The sequence below is a fragment of the Lagenorhynchus albirostris genome, chromosome 17 (genome assembly GCF_949774975.1).
Source record: "Lagenorhynchus albirostris chromosome 17, mLagAlb1.1, whole genome shotgun sequence".
Taxonomy (NCBI): domain Eukaryota; kingdom Metazoa; phylum Chordata; class Mammalia; order Artiodactyla; family Delphinidae; genus Lagenorhynchus; species Lagenorhynchus albirostris.
The window spans coordinates 72,479,470-72,498,972 of NC_083111.1; the positions used below are offsets into that span (position 1 = coordinate 72,479,470).

At 46.8% G+C, this 19,503-nt stretch overlaps 1 protein-coding gene across 1 annotated transcript in view; it reads right to left on the reverse strand.

Moving 5' to 3' along the window:
- Nucleotides 1-17,230, reverse strand: part of ADCY8 (adenylate cyclase 8) — a 219,170-nt gene extending 201,940 nt beyond the window's left edge. Inside the window, exon 1 of the mRNA XM_060127469.1 lies at nt 16,274-17,230. Coding sequence (XP_059983452.1) covers nt 16,274-17,230 — 957 coding nt within the window. The remainder of the gene's footprint in view (nt 1-16,273) is intronic.
- Nucleotides 17,231-19,503: the final 2,273 nt, after the last annotated feature.

Genomic DNA, 19,503 nt, shown 5'->3' on the forward strand with positions numbered 1-19,503 from the left:
GTTTGGTACCAAACAGACTTGAGTTTAAATCCTCACTTGGCTACACCCAATCGGAGCGACTGTAGCCAAATTCATCTCTGATCTTCAATTTCTTCATTTTGAAATGAGGGTTGCAATTCTACTGCACAGATACACCATTCAGAGTGGACAGGATGTAGGTGAACCACACAAAACACACACCAGCGAGGCGTTGCCAAATGTGAGTGTGCTCAGCTCTTCTACCTGGTTCTCCCTTTGGAACATCTAAGTTAAGGTCTCAAAGCCCAAAGATTTGGAAGGGGGTCTTGTATTTATTTATTTTTTATGGTTTATTTGTTCATTTATTCAACATATATGACATAGTCTCTGCTCTTAGGGACCTTATAACTTACTGGAGAATCAGGTTGTCACACGAATTTTACTGTACCTGATAGGGAAAGGACAGCATTTTGGAGTATTTGAAGAAAGCACTTCAGTACAAAGAATGTGTTGTACACGGAGCATCCTGGAAATTAGAAATTGTTCCACTGACCGATCCCAGAGCCTAGATGCTATCAGATATCTACACTGCTGGTTAGAAGGTTGTAAACCAGTAAAACAACAGGGAATAGGTGGTAGCAAAGCAAGCCCTATAAAATTCCTCCTCAGGTGTCTGGAAGGGGGGGGGTCTTTTAAAGAAGTGGTTCTCAAACAGTGTTCAGTGGAACCTTGGGGGTGCCTCGGCGGGTTGGGCAGAAGAATGGCAAAGCGGTTAGAGAGGATGAATGGTAATGCAGCACAAAGAGAGGCAGAGTGGGTCTCCCTCCACTCTTACCACCCTGCAGTGTCATTTTCATTAGTTTTATATTTGAGTGCTTAGTCTAGTTTGAAAAAAACACTGCTGCTCTTCTAAATCCTCTTCTGTTTATCCTCTTTGTTGGCGGGAAGTTGATATTTACCCCACTATGAGTTTCCCTGCTAATTTTATTGACAATGGATTCATTTTGCTGCCCTTTAATGGTTGTTTAGTATTGGGATAGGTTCGCAGTTTGAATTATGTGCTCGTGCCTGAGATGGGACTGAAAAAAAATTAAGTTTATCAACTAGATTTTAAAATGATCTTTTCAGCCTTTTTTTACACCCACATTACCTCAAACCAAGGTATTTTGGGCAGGATATCAAGTGAAAATTTGTTTCCACCTTCCACAAAATTAGGAAGGACTTTTCATGAGGAAAAACATCAGTGTGGTAATCTATGTGGAGACATAACAGCATTTAAGTGAAAAAATGGTTTTGCTTCCCTGCAAGAATGTTCTAAGTACATGGCAAAGGGGTGATTCCTGATGACTGATACTTTTGTACATGAAACACTTAAGTAATGTGTAGCTTGAAACTGAGTGGACATGCGCTCATCCTGAGGTGCAGTTTTTGCTTCTAGTGGGAAATGACTATTATTGCTGGACACGGCCAGGGCAGAATTGCCATTTCACCCACTGTTTTCGTTTTAATTTTCATTTTATATTGGACTATAGTTGATTTACGATGTTATGTTAGTTTCAGGTGTACAGCAAAGTGATTCAGTTATACATATACGCCTATCTATTCTTTTTCAGATTCTTTTCCCTTATAGGTTATTACAGAATATTGAGCAGAGTTCCCTGTGCTATACAGTAGGTCCTCGTTGATTAAACAGAGTAGTGCGTATGTGTCAATCCCAAACTCCCAATTTATTCCTCTCCCCCCACCTTTCCCCTTTGGTAACCATAAATTTGTTTTCTAAGTCTGTGAGTCTGTTTCTGTTTTGTAAATAAGTTCATTTGTATCATTTTATTTTCCTTTTTTTTTCTTTCTCTTTGGCTGCACCTCAGAGACATGTGGGATCTTAGTTCCCCGACCAGGGATTGAACCCATGTCCCCTGCAGTGGAAGCATGGAATCTTAACCACTGGACCTCCAGGGAAGCCCCTGTATCATTTTTTTTTTAAAGATTCCACATATAAGGAATCAGGCACTCAGCCTGTGGACTGCTGTCCTGTGTTTGGCCAGTTCCAGCCCCATCTCAGAGCTAGGCAGCCTGGCAATGTGTAAACAACCACATCAGGCCCATCTGTGTTACAGAAATACTACTACTATTACTACTACTGCTGCTGCTGCTGCTGCTATCCAGTGCTTTACTGGTTTCCAGTGCTTGGTTACTCCTGTTTATCATCTCAACAATCGTTCATATTCATCAAGTCCTTTCATATCTATAAACTGTGAAGTTTTGACAGCAGGTATCTTACATCCTCATCTTGTTACAGGTGATGTGACTAACGTACAGCAGGATGAAGTTAGTTCCTCGAGGTCCTGGGGTCTGTTTCCTGGGGTCTGCAGACAAAGAATAGGAAACCACAGAAGCCAGACTCCAGGTTGTAGGTATTCAGGCTGCACGGATGCCCAGCTCCATCACTCCTGGGTAACACTGACATAAAACGGCTTGTTGATCACAGCTGACATGCGCATTTTGCAGAAGCTAGATGGGCAATTCTGACAAGCTCCACAAAATCACTAATTAAATATTCAAAGGAAACAACTGTCTGTCAATTAAATATCTCAGTTACGATTCCCTTGGAAACAAATTGAATGACTAAAATCACATACAATTTTACAATGCACGGTGTCAATGTAACTAAACCACTAGGAGAAATTAAATACCATCTAATAAGTAATTCTCGCAGCGTCTGCTATACCCTTACTCAGATTTCTCTTCCTTCTCAGGGGTTACAGACCTCAGCCAGCTATGTTTTCTATATGGGCTGTGTCATCATCTGATCTTGGGAGCAAAATAAACCAGGAAAGCATACAATTCTTCACATACACATTCACTGTAACTCACAGGAATACAAACTGTAGAGCGCGGAGCCATCTCAAAAGTCATTTCCTAGTGATAGAATTTTAGAGCTGCGAGGAATTCATTCCAAGGCCAAGACAGGTGGCGTGGTCTGTACAAAGTTGCTCTGTCTTGGATGTAAAGTCCGAGGTCAATCTTTTGATGACTCTCAGGTGCTACTTTCAATACCATGTACCAGCCCCCTGGCTCCACAGAACGATAACATCGTTATACGCAGTGCTACGATTTGGAATACAAATTTCATTTTTCTTTCCCTTTATTACTTTTAACTCACTGCCTCTGAAACTAGCAGAGTTCACTGAGATAAAATGGCCTTAAAAAAACATCAAATCGAGGGGCAGCTTTGAAATGAGACAGATGTGGTTAAAATCCTTTATTAGCTGACTGACCAAAGGGAAATGATGTAATACTCTTGAGCTTAGCATCCTCAGCTATAAAAAGGGAAGCAGAAATACTGATGCTAAGATGATTCTCCAGGCCCTGACTCAAGAAGCCTCCGCTACAAGCTTTTCCCATGATGTGCCAATGTCCGTTCCAGGGACAGACAAAAGGACAGAGCCTGTCCTCAAAGTGCATATGGTTTACTAATAGAAACAAATAAGGAAACTATAATTCCAGTCTCACCTACCAACCCCTATTCCTCCTCCAGGTCTTAATTAAGAATACTTTCCTCCTCTCAGTTCAAGTCAGGTTTTTTTCTTTTAAACAGAGACCAGGACCAGGACAAGGGTAAGGCCAGCTGGGTTCCTAGGGTGTACAGTTTAAGAAAGCACTTCCTGTTGTACAAGTGCAGAGTCGGCACCTGAAGTGAGTGCCTCTTACGCTTTGCACCCTGGGTGTCTTACTAGCCTCAACCTGGTCACTGCCTGGCACTAAACCAGGTCACCTGACTTAAAAGCACTTAACTCAGTTTGAAATTTTTCACGTGTTTAGGTCACTATTTGATCGATGGGTGTCTCTTACTCTAGATTATAATCCCTTTAATAGTAGGATTCTGGATTCTTTTCCTCACCACAGTATCCTTACTGTTTGCACCCAGCACGCGGCGGTACTCCATAAATATTTATGCATGAAGGACTGAATGAAAGAATAAGTTAATGAATAACAGAGAGATGTAAAGGGCATGAGGCAAGCTAAGGGACTTAAACCCACCTGGTAAAGCGTCAGAAAACCCACTGCAGAGAAGGTGGGGTCTGTGCTGAATTCCAGAGCCTTTCTCCTCGAATTGTCATTGGCAGGCTAGCAGTATCCAGCACCCGGGCACTTGTTGGAAATGCAGAATCTTGGGTTCCCCCTAAATCCAAAGGTTTCACCAAGACCTCCATGTGATCCCAAAGCACGTTAAAGTTTGTGGGTTTTGCCAAGTGAAGCCCAGGAAAGGACCACTCAGGGCAGAGGACTCCAGGAAAAAGGGGGACTGTTTTGAAAATTAAGTTATAATAAAACATAAAAGGTATTGTGTGATTCTTTGTACCAGGCCCTGAACTAAATACTCTAAATACTAAATTGTGCGTATTATTTCATCTCTTCAGTGATCTTCTGGCTTGCTATGATTCTTCCCATTTTACAGCTAAAGAAAGTGAGGTACAGAAAGAGTAAGGCCCTTGAGGGTGTCCTGAAATTAATAAATGGCAGATCTAGCCCACGTGGTCTGAATCCACATCCTGCACTGTGATCTCCACACGCTGATGCTCCTCCCGTGAGATGTGTAGGTCTGGGGCAGGGCAAGGCTCAACATCGACATTCTCCCACTGAAAACATCTTGCTCGAGGACCTGCTTGTCTTTTTGTCAAATCTGGTAACATCTGCCTGCCCCTCCTCCATTAAACACCTAATGTGAGTTCAGATTCTCAAACAATTACACCCAGACCATTTGTTCCTAAGCTGGCATGTGTCTTGAAGAAGGGGCACAGGGGAGGTTTCCTGGAGCTGGTGACACCTGAGCTGGCAGACAAGGAAGGAAGGAGCCAGAGAGTTGTTCCAGAAAAACATTCAGGCATAAGCCAGCATGAGGTACCCAGGAAAACCGGTGATGGGATTCCACTGTGGAACTTACCCGGTGGTGTGAGGTGGTGAGAATACTAGTATTTGAGAGAAGCTCACCCTTGCGGGGTGGGGACGGCTTGGAGGAGCACGAGGGATGAAAAAATTGAGAAATGGTTGGGGAGGGCATGCTGCCCTAGAATGAAATGAGTAGGATGGAGAGATTTGGACAGATCCCAGCGATGGGAGATGAAACCATCAGGATTTCACAGAGATGCTGGGAGACTGGGAGTTGATTTTTGACTTGTTGAGACTGAGCTGCCTGGAGGTGTCCAGCAGGTCACGAAATACCCTGGTCTTCAGCGTAGCAGACAGAACAGGGCTGGAGATACAGATGTAGGACATGGGTGTATGGTCGTCAACTAAAGGAGGACGTGATTGCCCAGGGTGATGGGGAGATGTATGGGATGGGAATTTAAGAAGCCTCAATATTTAAGAGTTGAAGGGCAAGCCCTGAAAGCACTTGAGAAGGAAGAGTGTATGTAACCAGCACTAGACTCAGTTGCAGAGACACACCCGTGACTCAGGTACAACCCCTGCCTTTGTGAAACTCACAGCCTGGCTGGTGAGAGAGAGAGAGACGTGGAGACAAACAGCAGTACGGCCTGTAGCAGGACGGACAGGCAGGTAGGGGTAATGCGGTCAAAGAAGGAGGAATATCTAACTAGGTCTGGGTACTAGGAAAAACTTCCTAATTTTGCATTTTCCCCCTACTCACAAAACCCTTTTAGGTATCAAGATACTTGTGTCTGGAGAAGCCAAAGCCATCTGGCCAATGTCACTGGGAAAAATTCACGGCAAAAACATGATGACAATTTGTAGTTTCTATGTTTTTAAGGAAATGTACTTACATAGTTTCAAAAATATCTCTCACCGTCCATTGGCACAGTTCGCAGTTCCTCTCTGGCTGAAATGGCTTGGGCAGGGCCCCAAGAGCTGCACATGATGTCATTATTCACTTGGTAAGAGACAAAGGCTATATCTCTCTCATAAATAGGGAAGGGGACCCTCTGTTCATTGGGCACTGACTGTCTGGTCCCATGATCCCACCCGCAAATGAGCTGACCGTCACCAGTAGGCTAGGAAGACTCATTAAGTAATGGGGGACGTTTGATGCTGAACGTAGAAGAAAATACGCCGGCTCTGATTGACTTTGATTTTGTTTCTTGCACTAATCAGCAGCAGGAAAGTGAACTAAGGGGGATAATGCGTCACAGAACTGAAAACAGGCAACTTACTCATAACCTTTTTGGACGTCATGAAGACTGTTTTAGTTACTTGCGCTGGGTTCCAATATGGAAAATCAGGCTTTATTTTTGCCTTTAGGCGGTCTACAGATAAACTGGTCCAGTTAGGGTACAAACTGGTCTTTAGGTGGTAGGTTTTAAGCTGTGGGAAATGGCAGACTAAGCAATTGTCCAGTTACTACGCTCAGTAAGGACAACTGGTTCTCCTCCTAGGAGTGAGGCAGACCAGCCTGGCTGGCAAGGAGTGCTGGAGGCAGGTAGGAAGGTGGGAGCACCTCTTGCCCACAACTGCCCCAGTATGAAGCCAGAGGGTGAACATCTACAGGTGACCAGAAGCGGGTGCCACTGAGAGGTCAGGCCAAAGAAATGATGGGGTAGTATACCACAAAGCAAAGAGCCTGAGTGAGGTGTCGGTGCTGGGATTCAGGGCCAGGGCGCTAAAGAACCGATAAGGAAGCCAACGAGGGGCTGAGACCCTCATTAATGCTTGGACTCTATTTTGCATGGATGGACCGGACCACTTAAAAGTTTCAGGAATGGACAAATAAGTATGGATAATTTAGGTCCATGACTTTTAAACTTCCTTTTTCCTTTTCTATCTTTTTTGACTGAAATGATCCGGATAGTGATTTGAATTTTTCTTCATGTTATCTACTATAACTTCCTTAACACAGGTCTAGCAAACACTCAGCTTGGGGCTTTCTGCCCAAAGCACTTCCTGGGATGACATTTGGTGTGCTTTTGCCTGTATTGACCAGAGAAACTGATTTCTTTTCTCTCACTGGCTTTTCACTGACTGTTTGACCGTGCGTGTGGGCGCGGGGTGGAGGGGGAGAAGGGGGCCATGTAATATTCATTCATTCCATTCATTTATGAGTACGATATTTAGAACTGCCCACGTGCCGGGTACTATGCTAGGCGCTAAGAACACAACGACGAGAAGGGCACAATCCTTGACCTCAAGGGGCTCACAGCCTGGTAGGCACATGACATGTTACGACGTTGCTCTGATAGTTGAAAATGCAGAGTGTAGCAATGTACCAAGGAGAGGGAATTGAGCCTTGCTTAAGCTCTTTGTCTGCCCACCTTGTGTGGGAATGGGCTGCCTGGGGCTCCAAGGCAGCTGCTCAGTTTTTAGCTGGGGTTACTGTGAACACAGAGCAACTAGGAGAGCCTGGAGCTGCAGACAAGCCCGACCTTCTCAACATGAGGCAGATGCTCTCTTGTGCCATGTCTTCTGGTTACCAGGCTCGGGATGCCTTCAGTCTGTGATAAGGTGATGCTTACATAACTGACCTCCTGACTCTTCCCCAGGGTCCCTTTACATTCTCCCTAGGAAGATCCATACCCATTTACAATTTTTTCTAAAGTCTGACCTTTCCTTTCACGCAACTCTTAAAAGAAATCCACTGCAGCTTCGATTTTTCACGCTTTAGAGGTCTGTAGTAAAAAGAGCCAAGACCTGCATTTGTGTAAAATATTCCCCGAATGCTGTGTTTCAGACGTGTTCTGAGAATCTGAGAATACAAACCTTCCTACCTCTGCATCAGAGTCACAAACTCCCTCCCCAAATCCATTCAAGTACCAGCCTCATTACAGCAACAACCCTGACTGTGGAGTACACAGCCGTGTCTCAATCCAGAACCCAACAGTCAGTCAACAAGTATTTGTTGAATAATCTTCCTACTCAATCCTCATTCTCCCCTTCTTCCTAATGCAATCCTGATTTTCTGAGAAGCAGGAAAATCAAATCTACTTTTGCCATCCTTTATTGCTGATGGAGGGGCCTTGGCTCGGAATTCTGCTCCCCAAAATAGAGGCAGACATCACTGGGCAGGGGTCCCAGAGGAGCTCCTGAAAGGGCGGCCGACTCAGCGGGCAAATGCCTTTTAGGCATCTTGGCTTCTTGCCCTTTGCTCCTTGTCCTATTTTTTTTTTTTTTTTCCTGCCTGCAAAGTGGCTGTGATGGCTTAGAGATGCAACTGGTGGTTTCCATAGGACCTTGAGGAAAAGACCTCCCTGTATGGAATTCGCCTTTAGGCCGTCCCTGATAGATTTCTGTACAGCTTTCCCTTGAAAAATCCCCATGCCAGGGAGCTCATCACTTCAAAAAGCAGCTCCCTGGGCAGGTCCATCTGTTACAAAGCCTTAGCTTTAGGTGAACCAAATCTCTCATGGTATAACGACCACCCATTGATCATTATTCTGTCTTAGAGGACACATAAAATAAACAGTTTCTCTTTGTCATGGCAGTATCCCAAATATTTGAGGACACCAACCATATCTCTTCTAGTCTTAGGCCTTGCAGGGTTTTTCTTTTTCTTTTTTTGGTCCTGTTCTGTTTTGCTGCATTTCTTATTCCCATGTTCTGAGTTAAAGGAATACATATATTTTGACGATGCATTCCCTAATCCTTAGTCATCTCTATTTTATAAGCAATCATGTGTATTCAGCACATAATCACACAGGAAAAAGGAGAAAAGATTCTGAAATGGTTTACTCCAGTCAACTGGAAAACCAGCTGACACAGGACAAGGATGTAGTTTATAAGACAGCTCAACAAAATAATTCTTGTTACGTGTGAACATTTTATACTGGTATGCTCTTTATATAAAGATGACAGTTTTACAAATTTACTCATTAAAAAAACCCCAAACATTAATACGATTTAATTTCATATTTAGCTCACGTCTTCACCATGTCCACTTTTATCATTTTCTGATTTAGGAGAATTTTGTGTTTCAAAGATATTTTGCAATTCATAACACCTGAGTTAGGCATATAAGTCAGGAAGTGGAGTGGAAGGGAAAGAAAACCCCAGTGACTAATGAATGTGCAAAAGGTATTACACATATTAAAAGACGTGATCTAGCTGAGAATGCAATTCAAATACTAAATCACAAACGTGCCCAGTCAGAGTCCAGTGCAGAGATATCAAAGAAACAAGGAAATGCGGTTTATCTGACAACACATGGAGTTATAATCCCAGTTCATTGGTTGAGAAGGTGGTCACACAGTTGCAGTCACTGGTAGAATGGCTTTTATTCCCCTTGGGAGATGGCCAGGCCTCCCCTGGAATGTCTGGGACAGCAACGGTTAATTAATCTACCCTGCAGAGCCGACTGTGAAAAATCTTGGAGTGAGAAAAGCTGGCTTCTGAAGTAACTGCTTAAGTGACCTGACTTCTTAAAATAGTCCTTCATAAACAAACTCACATGATCTAATTTGCGTGTATAAATCCAATTATGTTTCCTGGGAAAGCACAGGGAAGATTGTCTGGCTGGGTAGACGAACGTTCTTCTACTCCAGTCCCAAGAAAATGCTGCGGGAGAAATCATTTACAGAACGGATTCTCTTGCTAACTGAGGGTCAGACCTAAATATCCCAGAAATTTGCCTACATTCTGCTTTGGGTCCCTTGCATTCCACAGAAAGCAAAGAACATGCTACAAAGCAATAGGCCTAGGGAACTGATACGCCATCCAACTGCATATTCTAGACCTCCTGGTCTCTCAGAGCATCAATAGAGTGCCCATTCGTCGGTGAGAGGAAAGGTTTGAGATGAATGTTGCAAGTGTCTCCTATGTTCTGAAAACAAACACATGTAGCATCAACTCAAATAGACACACTTGCGAAATGAATAAATTAGCATCCTAAGAAATATTTAGACAACAGTGAAGTGTCACAGCAGCGTGACTGTAGTAGTGTCCTTTGATTATACGTTGCCAGCAGCACTGAATTTGGGATCAACTTTTTTTTTTTTTAATCTTTCCTTTTAATGCTTGGTTTCACTTATTTTTGATGAGCTCTTAAAATGCCATCAGTCATCGAGGTGTGAATGTGACTAATGCATTTGTCCTACTTAGCATGACACAGCAACAGCTGCTCCAGAAATAAAGTCCTCCCAGTCTTCCCAGTTCCAACCTAATTATGCTCCGACCCGCTGAAACCAGTCAGGTGACATTACCGGGTAGGAAGAAAAACAAATTCATTATGCAGTCTTGCAAAGGCCACACCACACGTCGTTTTACAACTCCCTCTGAATACACAGACGCCAAGCCTATTGGCAACTCCAGGGCAAAGTTGTCTACAGATCAGGGCTGAAGGGATTTAGTTTGTCATTTCAGATGTCATTAAAAATATCCTTTGCAAAGCCTACTCTCCATCACAAAAAACCAAAAAAAAAAAAAAAGGGAAAGGAAAGGAAGGAAGGAAAAGAGAACCAAAAAGGACAGTCTCTCGGTATTTTTCACAAGTAAGAGAGAATAATATTTCCATTTCTGGGCATTCAGAGGAACCCCTTGGGAATGTTGACACACAAATCTGCTTTTGAAAGTCATTTTCTGACAGGCTGGGATGTTGCAATTATTTTTTTTTAAAGCCTATATGAATTTGCCAAAGGAAAATGTACAGAAATGGAGGTCTTTGTCGTTTTAAAAAATGCACATCATAACTAGTGAGGTGCGCTAAATAGGACCCCAGTTACACCCATTTAATGGACATTTGTGTTTCCTGAAGTATCTACCTTGATATCAAATACCAAATTGAGATGATTTAAATTACATGTCATTTGCTGTACATTAAATAGTCGTAAGATTCCTTTTATTTGATTCGAGTTAGCAGACATAGACAAAGGACATATAATACACGCATATGTTTAAATTTACACATGGGGAGAGAGATTTGGTAATTCCATTATACTCACTTTGACTTTACTGTGAAGTTAACCCTTCCTTTAAATGATCAGAAACGCATGTTAAAGCACATGCAAAGCCTACTTCTCTCCTGACCCCCACCTGCTCATACCATACACCACTCTCTTACCTGGTATAAACGATGCATTTTCCCCAAAAGGATTTTTTAAAGGCCAAATGGCAAGCTAAAAATCCCTCGTTATTAATCAAGTTTAAAGATCATGATTTAATTAGCATTCTTCTGGCTCTAGACTTTTCTGTTTCGTTTGGATGTGTGTAAGACAAGGAAGAAAAGGCTGCTGCTTGAGAAATTCAAATCTGACAGCATGACCTTGAGCACTAACTCACCTGGATTTGTATACCTGGCTGCCTTTGCTCATAGAGCTACCTTGGAGAAATCACCTCCATTCTGACACTTCTGCTTCTATGCCTCACCAAGAGGTACAGAGGGCTAATTAGCCACTAGCTGTGACATTTTAGAATCCCAAGAGGGAAGCATCATGCAGCAGTCTTTGTAGTTAAATATTGCTGCCTCTCAGTTTTCCAATAACTAAATGATCTTCATCATCTTATCACTAATGAGCTGAAGAATGAGAATGAGATGAATTTCAAAAGTTAGGTAGCTCGTATTATTGTCACCAGCAGTTAAGACAGAATCAAATGCTAACTACAGCAACAGAGCTTAGAATGTATCTCCCTGGTGAGAGAACCTACCAAATACAACCTTATCATTAATATTTTCTTTATACACATAATGTCATTTAGTAATGAATTTTTAGATGGGTAAATTGAACTGGCAAGAGAAACAATTTGTTTAAGAAGTGGAAAATTCTGTGTCGTAGAGAGAATCTGGACAAAGGCACTACTGTCTGTAGCCTGAATCACATAATGAAGCTGATTTAACTTGAAATGAGTGAGGCTCCCCAAGGAAGGAATACCTACAGCCCTAGTGCTACCTGTAGCTGAACTTTCTCAGGGGGAAAGGAAAAGGAATCCTTTGAATTGGGCTTTGAACCTTCTCAGGGTTCCTCAGTATTTCCAGTGCCACTTAGACCTAGAAAATACACGGGGATCACATCTGCCCTGGACAAGAACCTCTTTGGGTGGGAAGTTCACGACTTTCGTCTAACTGTTCACTGAGTGGAGAAAACAGAAACTATTTCTTTGCTGATAGCAAGGGACCTCCTGGTTGGCCCTTTTAAGGTTCTACCTCGTAACCACAGTGGAAAGTACGCGATAGATAAATGAATACAGGGCGTTCTCTCTTCATATAGGGCATCTGCAGAGACCTGCAGCTTGGTCGTTACCCTGTCAAGCCACAGATATAATTTTCTTCCAGAGGGAAAGAGGAGAAGCCGATTCTCAAGGTTGGGTTAGAGAAGGCAATTATCAGCTCATTTGTTCCTTTTGAAAATGGCATTTTCAGTGAAGTGAAACAGCCTGCCGAGGTGTGTTTACTGTATCCTCATTCTAGCTTCCTGCTTCTTGAAAATGTTAAGTTAAACATGAGCCATCCTCTTAATGGGAATCAAGATTAATGTAGAGAAAGAAGATACGCCAGTGTTTATGGCTTTCAGCTGATAAATTTATATCCCACTGAGCAAGACGATGAGCTAGCTACACAGAGCCTGTTCCCAGCAATTCAATCACTTTCCCCTTAGGATTGCCCTTTGGCTTTTTCATTAAATGTTAATTCGTGGGCTATACGGGGTATTACTCTCTTGAGTAGTGAAACAGGTACCTCTCGCTGCTCTTGAGTCATTTCAAATGCTTATGTTTTTAGAAGGATACCCTCTGAAAGGTTTCTGAAGAATGACTGGCTCTGAGCTAGGATTTGAATCCTGACCTCACCACCTGTCAGGCTCATCATCATTGGTATGTGCCTTTAAAGTTTCTAAGAATCTGTCATTTCTTCTCTGAAATAAAAGTGAAGGATGATACCATCAGTTTGTTAGCACTAGATGTGATCGTGTATGTAAAGGCTCTTGATTACATGTAGAATATTGTACAGATGTAAAGAATTTTGACTGTGCTTTGATTTCTCCAAAGGTGTTTACGTGTAAAAGACTGCTTTACACACATTTACGTGTGTGTGTGTAGAAAGCTTTCACCAACACAACGTCAGGGGACTTGGCTATTTTCTAATATTGTTTATGCAGTGAGTACTCTTGTTCGTTCAGTGATTAAGTGCCTACCATGTGCCTGGCATTTTTCTAGGCGCTGAGGATAAAAGGATAAACACATAGACAATGTCTTTGCTCTTACACGGTGTTTACATTCTTGTGAGGGTGTGGGGCTGGGGGAAAAAAACACAATAAATATAGACCAGTCAGATAATTTCAGATGGTATAAGTGTTCTGGAGAAAATAAGACATGTCACTACTAGGGAGTGGCATTTGAACTGAGTCTGGAATATTGAGAATGCGTCAGTCATGTGAAGACCTGGCAAAAATTGTTCTAGGCAGCAGTCACAAAGCCTAAGAAGTGAAGAAGTGGGAAAGAGCTTGGGATATTTGAAAGACAAGAAAATAGAGCATATATTTGGAGGCTGAGGAGTAGAAGAGACAGAAATATAATTAGCGAGAGAAGTAGCACCAACTTACAGAGGATCCAGTAGGCCATGGTAAGGAGTCAGGATTTTATTCCAGTTTCTAACCGAGGTCGTTAGCAGGTGTTAAGTATGTCTTGTATGTCACCAAACAGGGAAAACCAAACAATACTGATTAAAAAAAAAATCACAGATTCTTTTTTTTTTTTTAAAGCGATTAATTCTCTACTTTATCCACCTACAAGGTCTAGGAAAGACACTTAAACTTCTAGAGGGCGCCAAAGGAAAACCTTTTGTGGCCCAAGCCACAAAGGTTCTTTCAGCACCTAAAATCAGAGGAGAGCGCTCTGCTCGTTCCTTCAGAGTCTGGCAAAAGGTGACACCTTATGAAAAGATTGTTCATCTACATTTGCTACCCAAACAGAAAGTTGAATGAGCTTGGTATACATACACCAGGACGCTGGTTTTCACGCTAAAGGATTGTTTATGATGGGGTGGGAGTAGGAAGACATTTGAGGGTTATTTTTAATCTTCTCCCATCTGGTAGTATTTGAGTGGAGCATAAAACAAATATGGAGCCAAAATTTACTTTCTGGATTCATTTGGCAAGAAAAGTGTCTCTATACTTAGGACTTTGAAAATATTCATAATTTGCTACTTAGGATGTTATTCTAAATACTATTCCAAAGTTACTTGACAAAGTCTTTTAGTAATGTGTACCAAGGAAGGCTACTGCATGAGAAGCAGTGGGTTATGACAAATGGAATTTTCTGCAAATGGTCAGATAGCTATGATGCATTATGAAAACGACTTATAGTGAGAGAAGAGAAGGGGAAGGAAGAAGGAGAAGGAGACAGAAAAGATGAGAAAGGGAAAAAAGGGAACAGGAGCAAGGAGAGGTCAGCTGACGTCTAGGTACATAATAAAGAGAATGCAAAACAGGAGAGAAATTGGAAGAAAGGGAGAGATTCAGAGGACACTTGGGTTCAAATCCACGTGTAAACAAGATTCAGAAACACAGTTGAAATATAATTTTATATAATCCCAAATTGAGACTTTATCATATATGGGTATTAAAGGTTCATGATTATTCTGAGAAAACATTATGTTTTTTTGTAATCCTTTTTTTCTTTTATAAATTTATTTATTTATTTTTGGCTGCATTGGGCCTTCGTTGTGCGCGCGGGCTTTCTCTAGTTGCGGCCAGCAGGGGGCTAACTCTTTGTTGCCATGCCCGGGCTTCTCACTGCGGTGGCTTCTCTCGTTGAGGAGCACGGGCTCTAGGTGTGTGGGCTTCCAAAGTTGTGGCTCGCAGGCTCTAGAGCGCAGACTCAGTAGTTGTGGCGCACAGGCTTATTTGCTCTGCGGCAGCATGTGGGATCTTCCTGGACCAGGGATCGAACTCGTGTCCCCTGCATTGGCAGCCAGATTCTTAACCACTACACCACCAGGGAAATCCCTCATTATTGTTTTTAATAAGAAAAATTCAACGGGTCAGACCTTACTTACAGAGGCTCTCATCCCCCCATTTCATGCCTGATGATCATAGCCATGTACTTCATATGCTCTTTGCTCTACCCAGGGAGACTTCAAAAAGCACCGTAAGAGCAGCCAACCAGATAAGTAACCTAAGCAAATGGATATAGAGCCATCCGAAAAGAGAGAGAATCCCAAATCAACTAGGAGTCCAGCAGGTCAATGATGGGTAAAGCACTCTGACGGTACCAGCGCCCTAAAAGTCATGAGCAGTTTCATAGGTGTTGTACCTGTTTATCCTAAGAACCATCTATTCAAACCAGACTGCAAGAGGAGCCTCTGATGTCCAAGCACCTCTCATCAGCTTTTTACTTGAAAACACTCCAGCTGATACATTTCCCTCATTTTTATGGAGAAGTTCCCATAAAACTCTCCTGTTACCCCCATTCACTCCCTTGTTACCTACCAGACATTTGGCCAAGAAAGTGCCAGATCATTAATTATCAATGATTTCAAGGAATTTAAACAATAGAGTCATCATCTAGCTCCTCATTCACAGACGATGAGAACTTTGTTCACAGAAACACATCCATTTTTAATGGGGAAAGATAGGAAGAAAGGGGGAGAAAGGAGAAAGCGACCTTAAGAGTCAGGTTCCACCTAAATATTTCAAACCATCTACATCAAAACACCCCCTTCAATCAAGCAAAACTTGCATTCTCTGCCAATGACATGCTTGCTCCCCCTCTCCACCAGCCCCAAAAGTCCTGAGGTTGATTTATTCAAAGCATTGGGGTTGGATCCTGTAGCAAGAGAAGATAGCACCTTAGATCCCCAAGGCAATAAAGAAAAAAAACGAGCGTCACAGGCTTGTCTGAAGGACTTAGTGAGATAGCTTAAGTAAGGTACCCAGCACCAGCTATTTAGTATGCGTTTAACAAATGTTGATTCCTTCGAGAACTGAGGATTTGTGGCGCAAAGACACAGAGAAACCTAACTCAGAATCTCAGAGTCCCTTAGGACACCCTGCTGTAACTCTCATGAGTAAAGCTGCTAAGGAGTGGGTCGCCTTCTAAATCGGGATGCTCCCCTCCCTTTCTGTGTTTTGCTCCAGAGACTGAGGGCAGCTCCTGGGGGATGTATGAGGGGCAAAAGGAAGACTACTTCTTAGCTGATGTCAAAGAATTACTCACAGAATCAGAGTAGAAGAGTAGAGATGATAGAAACTTCAGAGATCATTTAGTTTCAGTTCCTCTAGAGCAATGGCATCCCACGAACACCCAGGACCTCCTAGGTGCAAGGCACTGTGTCGGGCTGGGGGAGGGGACTCAAAGGGAGAGAGGCAAACCTGCCTCTTAGAAAAGCGATTTCGAAAGAACCCCGGGGAGTCAGGGGACGAGCAAGGCAGGCGGGAGTTACCTGGTTGATGGAAATGACCGCCAGCCTGGGGATGACCCCTTGGAGGACCACCTGCAGTAACGACGTGCCCAGGCCAGCCAGGATGGCCCAGGTGAGCGGCAGCGGCAGCATGCTGTAGGTGGCGAAGAGTGTGAAGAGCACGTAGCCAATGCCGTCTCCCAGGAGCCCATAGCCCAGACCTGCTGCTAAGATCTGGGTGGTCATGGCCACCCAGGTGACCACGCCGCTGTACTGCAGGTAGGTGTGCGAGGTGGTGTCCTTCCTGACCACCACCAAGGCGCAGATCACCACCTCTATGCCCGTGAAGAAGCCCAGCAGGATGCCCTTGAGCGGGTCCATGGGGGCCGAGGCCAGGCTCAAGTGGAGAACCAAGAGGGTGAGTTTGGTCAGCACGTCCAGCACGTTCATCACCACCTCCGATTTGCGCCTCTGGCCCAGGAAATAGCGCTGGTAGAGGCGCTCCAGATCCCGGGACTTGAAGGAGTTGCGCAGGGTGGGGAAAATGACCCCTCGGTAGCTATAGCCCCCCTTGAGGAAGAAATCCGAGTTGCTCGGGGCGCAGTCGAGGTGCAGGAAGCCCAGGTCGCCCGCGCCCCCGCTGCCGCCGCCGCCGCCGCTGCCGCTGCGCTCCGGGAAGACTTTGGTGCAGCCGGGGCTGTGCGCTCTCTCCCCGGGGCCCAGCGCGTAGAGGGGAAGCGCCGAGTCGCCGGCCAGCTGCGACGCGTGGTGGTTGGGGCCGCCGCCTACAGGGTCCGAGGCTTTGCTGGAGCTTCCGCTCCCGCCGCCGCTGCCCCGGTGCCCGTGAACGAAGCGCTGCTCGGTGATGTGCCGCACCGCCGTTTGCCACAGCAGCCGCTGCGGCCGGGAGCCGCTCCCGCCGTCGCCGGCCGGGGGCGTCGGGTGGATGGTGTAGAGCTCCTCGCTGCCGCTAAGGCAGCGCACATCGGAGAGCTCCATGGCGCCGGGCCGCTGGGAGGGAGGCGCAGAACCTGCGGGAGGCCGCGGCGGGAAGGGGTCCCGAAAGACCCAAAGGCGGCCTGGTGGGAGCTTGGCGGCGAGCCCTTCTATCCCCAGCCGCCCTGGGCAGGAGGTCCCCGCACGTCAGGTCATAGTGCGCCCCGGGCCAAAGGGCGTCTGGAAGACCGCCGCAGACCCCTGCGTCCTCGCGCGTCGCCCTCCCGCCAGCCCGCGCAGCTTGGGTGCGTGGCAGCGGGGGCTATTTGTCCGCAGAAGCCGCGGCGCTCTGAGCCACGCAGCCCCCTTCCCGGCCTCTGGCTTCCTGGCTGGGTCTCGACTCAGCGTCTTGGCGTTGCCTTTGCTCTCCAAGAGGCGCCCAGGCGCCTGGGCTCCGTGCTTCAGCTGCGCGCCGGGCGGGTCCTGGCTGCGGCACTGGGCTCGGGACGCCCACGACTCGGCGGCTGCAGGGGGGGCTGGTCGGGGGTGACCGGCAGCGCAGATGGGTGCGAAGTTAGCAGCTCTGGCTGGAACAGAGTCCTTCGGAGAACTCCATTGCGCCGGGATGGGGAGCCGGGGCGGAGCTGGGGGCGGGGGTAATGAAGGGGGAGGAGTGGGGGACAGTGAGGTGGAGGGTGCCCAGCGGGAGGATTGGCGAGGTGCTAGCCTCAGCGCTAACAAGTCACCAAACAGTTAATTTGGAAGTGCGGGTGTGCTGAGGCTCCCTCCCGCGTTCATTTCTGGCTGTCTCCACTTCCTGAGCGAAGACTGACAGCGCAGCGCTGGCTCTGGCCCGACGCATCCCTCGGGGAAGGGGGAGGGCCTCAGGGTCCCAGTCGCGGCTACAAGACGAAGTCAGCCTTTCCAGCTGTGTTTCTGAGGGGTCGCAGCACAAGATTCTCACCCCCTTCACTTCGCTCGTTGGAATCCCTTTGGCCCGGAGCTGAGAGGTGCAGGAGGCGAGGGCAGGAAAAAAGTGGGGAGGGCTCCAAAGCCAACAGCTCCGAGGGCGAGGAGAAGCCACTGGTGCCCGTCGCTGAGGCTAAGAACCATAGCTTGGTGGGTGCGGCGGGTGTGAGGTTTGGGCGAGAAGGGAGGCCCGAGGCCGCGGGGAAGTCGCCTGAGTCGCCGCCGGATCCAGGGGAGCGCCGCGTGCCACCCTGGCGCTCTGAAGCGCGCTGCGGGCGCCGGGCGACAGGGAAGAATTTGGAGACCTGTCTGAGCTGTTGGACACCGGAGGAGACTTAGACCCGCCCCCACGCCAAGCCACGCCCCCGGAACGGGGCGGGGGCGGAGTGGCGGTGGTGGCGTGGACCTGGCGCCCAGATCTGGCCAGGACGCCCCAGGTCTTCAAGGCAGCGGCACGGGCAGACCCGCGTGGGAGAGGACGATGGGGTTGGGGGGTCGGGCGGGGCGGGCGCCCCCGACAAGCCCCCGGCGTGGAGATGCAGCGCTCCAGCTGGCCGAGCTGGCCGGTTCCAACGCTGTTCTTTTTTAGGCACTGGCTTTGGTCCTGTGCAGGTGCGGAGCCAGGACTCGTAAGCCGCTTTGCCCACGGACTCCGAGAGCCCAGCGCGAAGGCATAGAGGGTCTCCTTTACGCTCTCCCCACTGGGGCGTCTTTTGGCAAAGCCAACTTTCGGGCTAAAAGCAAAATACCCCCAAGAAGCCGCAATTGCAGAGGCCGGCAGCTTCCTGAGGGAGTCTCTTTACTACACCAATCCAGAGGGATGGAGAGCGCGAGGCATTAGAATGCGAGGGCCCTCGGAGAGCCAAGTTTCTCCCCGCTTACAGTAGGGGTCGAGAACGGAGGGCGTGGGGAAGGCATTTCCAGCCGCCCTCTCGAGCCCGGTTTCCCGCCCGCCGAGCTCCGGCGAGCAGTTGCGGACAAAGCCCCTGGCGGAGCTCGGGGCAGATCCAGGCGCAACACGGTGGGCACGTGGTGTCTGCGCCCGCGCCGGGCCGAGCAGGGGCTCCGGGCGCCGGGTCCGCCGGAAGCGCCTTAGTCCCGAGCCCGGCTGCATGTGGCGGAGCCACGGTGGAACTGCGGCTTCAGCCGGTGGAGCCCTGGCCCTGAGCACAGTCAGCTGATGGCCAATGACGTCAGACCCTGGGCGCTTTCGCGGCTCCCCATGGCTTCCCTTGAAAGCACCAAAGACCTCCACGCTGTTCCCTCAGGCCCCCCTGGGCGGACGATTTCCCCTGCTTTCCCTAGGAGAAACTCCCCTCCCTTTGCTTGCCCTGGGCAAGAATATCTTTCCCGATCTCCCTCCTCAG